Raw genomic sequence first — 11377 nt, forward strand, 5'->3', positions numbered from 1 at the left:
TCACTCCGCTCATTTTTCAAGTTCATCCCTGTTGTTCATATTTTAAAATCAAGATGGGTTCAAACATTAAATTTCATAGTTGTTGTTCTAGAGGCCAAGTTGTCAGTTTACTGAAGTCTCTTCAGTGCCATACCATATTCACTCCACCGAGATCATGAAGCAGTTTGCCAGCTATCTCTGCATAAAGAGTGCTGAACTTTGCCCTTTGTCGTCATCGTCCCATTCGATTCTTATCTGATTGCTCTCCTAGTAATCTGTGTTGGACTTTGCCACCATTGTTGCCCATGGATGTCTAAGGGATGCCTTCATATGTTTGAGTCCCGAGAGTTTCATTCATGTCACAGGTCTCAACCAAAAGAAAAGGGCTACAACCAAGATCAGTTGAACATGACATTCATAGATCTCTCTGAGAATGAATGAAGAATGAATCCATCACTAACTTTTGTGGATCTCCAATGAATGTTGTAGCCCAACCAAAACAGCTAGCTTTTTCACAGTTAGAAAGATGTGATTCTCTCTCTCAAGACCACCTCCTGCTGGTTAGACATTTCTTTAGAACTTTCTTTCAAGTATACTTCCACTTTAGATGTATATCAAAAGCATGTCCAGTTTTGGTAGTTTATCGCATTTGTTTACATACCCTTTGAGCATAAAGCAGGAAAAGAGCAAGAGAAAAAATGGAGATTGCCACATAAAGAAAGACGTCAAGGTCACAGTCGTATATGATCCCTCGCATTTGAACATTTGGCAAGCGTCATATGACCAAAGAAATATATATTTTTCCTAAATATGAGTTCATCATCCATCACCATAAATAGCCATTCATATACTAAAAGCATAATCAGTAGGAATGATCAAATATCAGGATTACAAAAGATTAATCATGGTTGGGCACTCTGATGATGCGGCCGCGTATGCGGCGATGCGGCCGCATTTTAAAACACTAACCAACACCGAAACAATTTACACTTTTGAGCATAGAAGGACACTCGACTCTCGATCTCGCTAGATCAACAGACATGCAACAAAAAATTAAGCAGAAAAAGACCTGAAAAAACCCGACTCTTATTTACTGCCTCCCCATTACAGTGAAGGAGGTAAAACGCTTGTGACACCATTTACTGAGGGTTGGGGGACCGGCAATTGGCTGAAGAGACTCTTGATCCCCACTCTAGCAACTCTTTACTAGTATCATCTTTGTGAACAATAACCTCTATAAAACAGAGGCTATCTGTGTATTTTTCGCTAGTTGCTTTCTCAATAGCCTCCAAGAGCTCCTCCTCAGTTCGAACCTGCAAAGAAAAACACCCAATGTTTATTGTTTGATACTTCAGAACCCCCAACTGCATTCAACCATGCACTAAATCTCCTGTTCTCTGATTGATTCTCACTCATTACGGCCATGAGGAAAAGACCCAAACCTTCTTTTTTTAAATTCAAAATGGAAAACAACCCAAATTTCTTTTATCAGTGATTGGTTCCCTCACATTTTCTTCACTGAGTCTCACTCATTTTGGCCAACTCTAATTAGAGTAGAAGATGGAGATAATATACCTTGGCTGTCAAGCATTTGCCTTCGCCGTTGTGAATGGCCTCCACGAGAGCGGTGTAATTCCAGTTCTTTATAACATTGTAAGGGCCATCGTGGATCTCAACCTCTATTGTGTATCCCCCATTGTTTATGAGGAAGATTATGCTCTTCTGTCCATACCGTAACATCGTTGAAACATCCTGTGCAGTTACCTGAAAACAAACTCATGGCAAAAGAACAACGGTAAGATATTGGGAAGTCAAAAACAAGTTAAGAGAGAAAGAAATGACCACATGTCGTGGGGCTCTTGCCTGAAAACTCCCATCGCCTATAAATGCAAGCACTCGCTTATCCTTCGCACCCTGAGCATAACCAAGCGTCGCACCCACAGACCAACCAATTGATCCATACTGCATTTGGAACTCATATCTGTGACAAACCATGCATTAAGCCATGAGGACCATTGCTGTGCGTGTTTGTGTGTGTGTGTGTGCAGTGAGGAAGGGAGGGAGTGAGGTTGAGAGAGAGAGAGATTTACCCGCATCCTTGAGGGAGCCTCAACTTTTGGCAATTAAACCAGGAATCCCCTGTTTCTGCAATCACAGCATTGTTACTAGACAGCATGCCCTGCAAATAGACGATGAAGCCAAAATATAGAGTGAGAGACAGAATAAAAACCCAGAAACAGATTGAAACTCTAGAGTGAGAAACAAACTACAATTTTTTTAAGAGAGGAAACAGAGCATCTCACCTGTATATGCCTGAAGAGGATATTAACCCTCAAGGGCTCACCCGGTGCACCCTTGAGTGGCACCCCTTCCGGAACATAAATACGCTTACAATTCTCGAAGGACATGGGATTACGTTTCACCCTCTTTGCCAAAGCTTTGAGGAAATCTTTCATAAGAACACAACCGAAGGCTGGGCCATTGCCCACCACCACTCTCTCAGGCTGAACAATAATCGCTTTCTCTTTCTTCAAAAGAAGTGAATAACCAACTGAGCTATAGTCATTAAAGATTGGCCCTGCAAACAAATAGGCATCAGCTGATTCCACAATCTCAGCACAAAATGCAGTGCTCACAGCTCCCCAATAGGTCCCAATGAAGTGAGGGTGGTTTTCAGGGATGAGGCCCTTAGCTGATGGCATAATCGCCACTGCATAGCCACAAGCATCGGCAAGCTCCACAAATGCTTCCCTTGCCTTTGAAACTCTGAGTTTCGGGCCGCCCACCAGTACTGGTTTCACTGCCTTGTTCAAGAACTCGGCAGTTGCTTCAACGGCGGCTTCAAGGCCTATTTGATTGGTCACCCTATCACATACAGTGAAATATCTTAAGAGAGAGAGGGAAGGGTCTGAAATTCCAAAAACACAGGGGAAGAGGGAGAGACAGGGAGAGATGCTGAAACCTTAATACTTACTTGGGCGCGATGCAGAAGGGAACCGGCTCTCGACTGAAAGTTGGGTGAGGAATGGCAGGCAGATTGCAGCTTATGTTTATGTAAACAGGTTTGCTTTCCTTCAGAGCAGTGGAGATAGCAGTGTCAATCAGTTCATGCGCATCATCCAAATTGTTCACCACAGCCTGCAAGCATCAAAGATTCAGGAAAAAGAACGAATACGAGAAATCACAAATCCAAAACAGAAGAATAAGAACAAATTTCACAAAGAGTGAAGTTTTAGAGAGAGAAAGCTATCGACCTGGTAACAAGTAACATTCTGAAAGCACCGAAGCTCCTGGCTAAAATCAGGCAGCCCAATCGTATGATGCAGAATCCTGTTCGTGCCATAATCATTCGAATTTGGCCCACCCACTATGCAAATCACTGGCAAATTCTCACTGTAAGCTCCAGCAATGGCGTTGATAACACTGAGACCCCCAACTGTGAAAGTAACAACACAAGCACCAACACCCTTCGCCCTCGCGAAGCCATCCGCCGCATAGCCGGCATTGAGCTCGTTACAGCACCCAACAAGGTTCAGGCATGGTTCCGCAATCAAATGGTCGAGAAGAGTGAGGTTGAAATCACCTGGCACTGAGAAGACATCGGTCACACCCACTTGAACCAGGCGTCGAGCCACGTGGCGACCAAGTGTCGAATCCGAGCTCACACTCGTTGGGCTCGTCGAGCTTTGGATTGCGGACACAGGGAATGGACATGGAGGAAATCCCACGTTGTTGTTCTCTGCTTTTACTGTGTCGATGCTGCCGATCGTCATATCCATCCTTCTCTCTAATGGATGCACTCTTTCTCTAGACTCTGGTGGATGCACACTCAGCTCTGAATTATGTTTTTCTCTTCGATCAGGACTCACTCTCGCTTCTCTCTCTTGAAGCGGGACTTTCTCTCTAAAAACTCCCTCTGAATTATGTTTCTCTCTTCGATCAGGGACTCACTCTAGTGGGTTCTCTTCTCTCTCTTAAACAGGCACTTTTTCTCTCTAAAAACGCTCTTTTCACTGTAATACACGGGTGGTGGGCTTTATAAGGAGATAAGAGAGAAATGTAAGCGGTTTTTAAAACCTGCGGGTTGGATTTGACGATGGTTTTTATGCCTTGGTTTCGAGCCTTTTAAATTGTGAAGTAGAGCTTGATTTAAGGCACACAACCGGTGGTGGGGTTTAATATAAAATGAGTTCTGGTTTGGTGGGGTTTAATATAAAATGAGTTCTGGTTTTTTGTAGAGAGAGAAAATATGAGTTCTGGTTTTTTTTGGAGAGAGAAAGTCGAAGGCATAAGGGGAGGGCCCCGGTGGGTTGCGTTAAATTGCATGGATTATTTTAATTCTCTAGAGAGAGAGAGAAAACTTTTTTTAGAGTGAGAAAGTGGGGAGTTTTGTAGAGAGAGAAAGTCCTGGCCGCTGGAAATGTATGCAGCGGCCACGCGTTACTGATTGCCGCCTCCCGCTCCATGCCTCGCCTCCCGACACGAAGCTTCGTGAAGGATCCAAATTGAAGGGAGAAGCAGTGTTTAAAACCCAGTCTTAATTTCCTACTTAAATTTTCTACTTAAATTTATATATATATATATATATATATTTTAACTTTTATTTTATTTTATTTATTTTTAATATTTTTTGAATAATAGATTCAAACCAATTTAGACTCACTGATCTTAAGATTTGAAGCAAATCTATAGCTGAACAATCTGCGCCACTGGTCTACATTTTGAATCATTGGCTAGAGGCGAGCTAGGGAGAGGAGAGCTAGGGAGAAGAGCAGAATGAGTGATTGCAAATCCGAATTAGTAGAGTAGATCGTCCACTTAATATAATTCAAATGGCCAAACCACGTCAAAAACTTAACAATGTGGTAACAACAACAATTTTGTGAAGAAAGTTGGTTTTTTAAATCATTTCAATACTTCCTCAAGGAGTTATAAATAAATTAACACAATTTAGTAATTCAACCCACTTAAATTTTTATGATAATTGATTGCAATACCCTTCTTATTCTGCATTCTAAACTTACATGATTATATTAGAACGTTTTTTTTAGTTTGAATTACAAAAACAGACAGACAAAATATATTTTGAGAAAGAGACAAACTAGAACCTAAAACAAGCTCAAGTATTTTGGTTAGCAAAATGGTAAAAATGACTGCACTTATTTAGAGTTTGAAAATTGAAACCATGACAATTTACCCCATTTCTTGATAAAATAGTTAACAAAATTCCTATTTCAAATAATTGCGGTTTGTATAAAGCCTAGGCTATAAAAAATCAAATTAGAGCCTACCGTCAAACAGTGTCTAGAAATATGGTTTCAATACCGAAAATCTTTTTGATAGCCTTAAAATATATTTTCATCTTTATTTACAAAATTTAAAGCTTAAAAAATAATTTAGATCAAGAGATATGTGAAAACTTGAAAATCTTAAAATTTGACGATCCAAAACTACGTTACAAAATTTACTATTCCAAAACTTGAAATCCATGTTTTTATCATGTCCATTCATCTTGTCTATCCATCTCGATATTGAGATGATGAATTTGAGCATCAAAACAATTTCTTCTAATAAAATTTTTGAGAGAGGCTCCAATTTGATTGAATAGAGCCTCCACTCAATATAAACTTTCCCCTTATCGAACGAGTAAATGATTTAAAAAGAGTAACAACCATCTCATCAACTTTTTGGGAGTGATTTGACCTGTCCCCCCTAGGTAAAACGAAAACATAAACAAGTGTAAAAAGTGAAGAATCTCATCAGAATAACCGCCTTTGATTGTGCATGGGTAACTCAGATCTATTCTTCTAATGGAAAACTACTTCTTAAAAAAAAATTAAAAATTAAATCAACTGGTTTAGGGTTTTTACCTGTTTTATATTAAAAAAAAAGAAAAAAAAAGATATGTATACATGTATCCATAATGATGTATATAATTATTAGCACTATAAATATATTAACACGATAAGCTAACATTTTCTTTCAAACTCAAGATGCTTTGACACAAAAGAGTTGGAGTTTAAACAATAAGTTGCATAAACAAACAATTCTTTAGGGTCTTCAAGTGCATGACATGATCAATAGAAGCAGTGATATCCATACTCAGATTGCTTGAACAACAAGTATAAATTGCAGTGGCAGATCAACAAGCCTCAAGAACAAATTTGAGCCATCATACAAAAAAACTCCAGATCTTCTCCATAGAAGAAAAAAAGTCAAGACAACTGAGAAAACAGAATGACACCTTTAAAGAGCCAACAAAACTCGGTTTGGATGCAAGATTGATTCAACAGCTCGCAGATCAGAATAGATATGATCAAGTAACGAAAAACTCGATCATCAGACAAGATTGAGTAACGAAAAACTCGATCATCAAAAAAGATCATAAAATGAAAACACGATCGGTCACTACAGATTTAAGACAGATCTGGACCGTGAGATCAAGATCCAGAGGCAAAAACAATCAAACAAAGGGGTGGTTTTTCATATGGGGCAGATTAAGTTTTTCAGAGGGAGCATATCGACCGTTTTAAAAAGCCATTTTTCAAAGTTAGATTTCGAGACGGTTTTCATATCCAAAGCCACGTGAGTACATAGTCCCCTACTACAGAGATGACAACATAGTATTGAGGAGAGGATCACGTAATGCCAGGCCACCCAGGTTCCTTAAGTCAAAAGCAAAGATATACAAAACTGCTGAATAAGCAAAGCTCGGCAACACAGCCACAGTTGGTTAAGACCAAAGGGCATCACAAGTGCTGGATGAGGAGGCGGCCTCCCTGCCTACTGTTGGCTCTAATCATCAAAGAAGAAAAGATACAAAGGGCCTAGCAGAGAGCAGAAGAAGGCATGTTTACGAAGTTGATCGAAGAGTGGAAACCTATTCCAATTCATCAGGAGCGGTTCGAAGTTGATAACATGAAGCAAACTTGCAAAGCAAACTTGTAGTGATTGAATCAAATTTGCAAAGCAAAGGTAAATCTCAATTACACAGGCAGCGCATGACTTCACAAGCAATTTTGTAAATTCTCAAGAGAGGAAAAAAATCCGTAAGGGTCGCTTAACAAAAGAAAATTCGCCTTTGTGCCGATGTAGTGATTGAATCAGGGAAATTCGTCACAACGTCGCTTCTCCAAGAAAACCCACAACCTTGATGACGAACATATGCTTTCTCGGTACACGAATTCTTGAGAGAGAAAGACACAACATCAGAGAGGGGCAGCAATTTTTCAGTACACGAATTCTAGTGAGAGAAAAAAGAAGACAACATCATAGAGGGTGCAGCAGCTGTTTGATAGAGAGTGTTTCATCGAAACACGACTCGGCAGAGAGTCATGACCCGGTGGAGAGTCGAAACACAGGATTCGATATAAAGGGAATTTTCAGCATGAATCACTACTGAAACACGACTTGACAGAAAGGGAATTTCCAGCACAAATTATAGAAGGGAATTTTCAGCACGAATCCTTTTCGACACGAATCGAAGCCAATAATTGAGCAGAGTTTCCCGGCTTCAGATTTGAAGTACGAGCTCAAATCTGAGGTTGAGGAGCGTAAGGCTTTGATACCATATGAGAATCTCAAAATTATGCAGAGAACTATCGGTATATTGATTAATAAAGAATATACAAGACCTCGTATATTATATTGATTGATAAAGAATATACAAGGCTTCATAAAAATATATGGCTAATAACAGAGTTTTTGATAGATACTAACAGTTATTCATAATTACTAACTAATATTATTATAATCAAGAGATATATACCCATACAGATACATGTCTAAGCTAATATGTATCTATAATGATGTATATCAATACTAATCCCTACACTAACAACTTCAAAAATTTTAGAGAGAGAAACCATAGTTAGCAATTGCTGATTTAAATATGTTTTTTCAAAAAATAGTTATTTTTTGTTATCCTTTTAAAATTGTATATTTTTAAAATAACGGGAAAAAACACAATATTTTGAAAAAAAAACATTTAAAGGAGTTAAATTCACTTTTAAAAAAATATATATATAAAAAAATACCATTTACTTTTTATTCAAGGAGGGCATAACCATTCTTGTCTCTTGGATTCAAATTGGGTGATTACAAAAGTGTCATTAAAAAGACTCAAAGTTCAAAAAATAATAAAAAATTCGACTTTATTGAATAATCCAGCTTTCAATTTTACATCTAATGAGTAAGAGTGATTGTGACTTCTTTATAATAAATTTTATATAATGAGACCATTTACATTTGGAATAGGGAGATCAATATTACTTACAACCATCTGACTTGAAATAGGGAATAGGGAGATCAATATTACTTACAACCATCTGATAGCTTGGGAATGTCACAAAGTTCGAGAAAAATATTTTGAACTTTGAGCTTTTTCAATGAAATAAATACAGCCGCCCAATTTTACATCCAATGGTCAAGATTTATTATGACCACTTTGTACCAAAGGTAAACAGTCTCATTCTATACTTTTCCTAAATATAAATGGTCTAGAACCCAGTTACCCAGAGTACGAGAAAGAGAAAAAGGGCAGAACCCAGTTTCCCAAAGAACGAGAAAGAGAGAGGAAATCAGAGAAATGAGGCAAAAACTAGAGGGGAATCATAAGAACTCTAAATTGATAAGAATTTTAAAATTTTAAAAGTTCATATATAATTGATTTTTTCATAACAATTTTTTCAATCCAATCCAATATATTTGCAATACTTTTACATACAATATTTTTTCCCCGAACATTTGAGTTGAACTTTTTCGAGCAAAACCAATTTAATTTTGATTTTGTGGTGAGCTGATATTTTGATATTCTCCAACTTGCTAACTATGAGAGATAGAACTTCAATTTAAGGTTTTAGAGAGAGGAAAACAATCTTAAATTTCAAGTTATTTATTTATGGGATTGCATACTATGAGACCATTTCTTTTTGTTACAAGGATATCATAATAATTCCGAGTCATTAGATGTCAAATTGTGGCTTGGGGTATGTCATAAAATTCGAGTTTTTGTTTTTTTTTTTTTTTTTTAACTTTGAGAGTCTAGCTAATGACTCTCTTGCAACCACCCAAATTGAAATCGAGCGGACAAGAGAGATTGTGATATTTTTGTACTAAAAGTAAATGGTCTCTTTGTATATTTTTTTCTTTATTTATTGTCACATTAAATAATAGTTTATTACTTTAAAAGTTTTGAGATGGTTTCTTTTATTAGTACTTAAAATTTGAAATAATTTTCTCTACAAATTTTGATATAGTTTCTCTCTGTCTAAAATTCAAAACTTGAGGTAGTTCCTCTCTCTCTAAAATTGTTTAGATAGTTTCTCTCACTAAAATTTCAAATATCAAATTTTAAAAAATAAACTATCTTAAATGCACGAAGGTTGGTATTGGCCTCCTAGAGAAGCTACTTTCTTAAAAGGAGGCATAAGCAAAAATAAAATTCATTGGGGTTGTGATGTGGTTTAAAATGTTTAAGAGCGACACATACTTAGAAAGTACGTTCCCAGGGCTATAAATTATTTTTTCAAATAAATAATGCCTCAAAATTGAATAGAAGTCACCCAATCTTTGAAAGGTGAGATCTAAGTGTTATAAAACAAAAATCATTTTTTTTTTCTGCTTTTGAACATAATCATGTAGTGAAAAAATACATAAATCTAGGGCCATCATTCCATGAAAAAGTACTCTATTCCAGTAATCTATTATACTAGGTTACTGTTGATTAAAATGATGGAAGGTCGTGATATGGCGTGGGATATGTTACAGGAGAATAATGAACATTATTACACTAAGGAACCAACCCGTTGCCATGTACAAGGAGTGAAAAACAAGGAAGCGTACGCTACAGCCGTTTCCCTTTGGTCACTTCCGAATCAGTGTTGGAAAAAAGCGACTCGGGGTCCTAATAATTTGGTCTGAGTTGGCTGAGGCGAAAAAGTCTTCAAAATCAAATACGTTAAAAAATTAAAAAGTAGAAAAATATCTTTAAAGTAAAATTAAGCAAAACACATCTAAATGATGTTTAAAAAGTATTGAGAAAATGGATTTTAAACCAATCAATTTGTAATTAGGGTATTTTAGAAATAATCCAAAAAGAAGAGAATGTAAAAATTAGTATTCATGGTCAAAACACTTTCCAATCTTTGACAAAATGATAAGAAATATAAAAAGTATATTACTGATAATTTTTTTTTTTATGATTTTTAAGATCCCAATTTGGACACCTAACCCGAGGATACTCTAGCCCGAGTTACTTGGGTAAGTCCAAACTGGCTGGGCAGAGTAATCAAACATTTTTCCAAACAACTTTTCAAAAAACGGATCTATAAGTCCAATTGATTACCCACTTGTTTTAAAAATTGGTGATCCGATCCGCCCATTCTATCAGAGAACCGACCACTTCACATTTATTCTTCATTTTTATTTTCCTTATTTCATATTTATTATATAAAATTGGTCCCAACACATTTATGCTTTATATTTTATTATATAAAAGTGGTCCCGTCACCTTTATAGAATTTTTTCTAAAGCTACTTTACTGCATATTAGTGCCTTTCTTCAAGCGATCTGCAACCCATGAAAGCCCTAACAAAGGCTTCCAGCTTGAATGCATTTTTTCTCTCAAGTCTTATAGAGTTTATGTGGTCATTAAATATTTTATGGGAGCTTGTAATTAAATATTTGACATAATGAAACATAAACTCAATGGGAGTGTAGTCCTTCGTGGATCGTGATAGGCAAATGCAATTTGCCGATGATTTGACTAGGCTTTACGAACTAGGCCAGTCAAGATGGAAAATCTTGAGGAGGTCGGACTTGCTTAGGGGAGTGAGCCAAGAACTATGTGACCTTTATATATGATGGTTTGCCTCTATAGGCGAGGGCCAAAGCCTCATCATTGGACCACCACACAACGTGTGCATATAATAGCCTTATTGGGAAAGCAAGACACCAGTGAAGGTGCAGCATGCACATATACGAGAGATTTGTGGAAACGAAAAGCAATCCACAAAAACAAGAAAGAAGAAACAAACACAAAAGAAAGAAACAATCAACCACAATGCAAAGATATACGTGGTTCAGCAACGTGCGTACGCCCGTGGGAGATTAGAGCTTCTTTACTGACAATGGAGAATATGGCTACAATTCGCTCTCTTCCTCACGCTTCTCTGTTTTTATCTTTATCTAATTGCAAAGAGATCTGCGTTTTTCCCTTAACCCTTAACTTTAAATGAACCCCCAATCGCAACGATATATATCGAGTCCTAGATAGATAATATAAATTATTGAAACACCCTTGTACGGATATATATATATATATATATATATATATATATATATATATATATATATGTATATATCAAGTCTTAGATATATCGAATCCTATGTACGGATA

At 37.0% G+C, this 11377-nt stretch overlaps 1 protein-coding gene across 1 annotated transcript; it reads right to left on the reverse strand.

The window, feature by feature from the left end:
- Window positions 1-759: 759 nt before the first annotated feature.
- On the reverse strand, window positions 760-3991 carry LOC18433507 (pyruvate decarboxylase 1). Its single transcript, XM_006843593.4, has 7 exons — window positions 3234-3991; window positions 2954-3117; window positions 2283-2844; window positions 2070-2158; window positions 1843-1960; window positions 1555-1743; window positions 760-1292 (listed from the first exon to the last, which is right to left on the reverse strand). Exons 1-7 carry the CDS (start codon window positions 3756-3758, stop codon window positions 1119-1121), a joined length of 1821 nt encoding a protein of 606 aa, XP_006843656.1. The 5' UTR covers window positions 3759-3991; the 3' UTR covers window positions 760-1118.
- Window positions 3992-11377: the final 7386 nt, after the last annotated feature.

Source organism: Amborella trichopoda, chromosome 8, assembly GCF_054954075.1.
Source record: "Amborella trichopoda isolate Santa Cruz 75 chromosome 8, AtrichopodaSantaCruz75HAP2 v2.0, whole genome shotgun sequence".
NCBI lineage: Eukaryota > Viridiplantae > Streptophyta > Magnoliopsida > Amborellales > Amborellaceae > Amborella > Amborella trichopoda.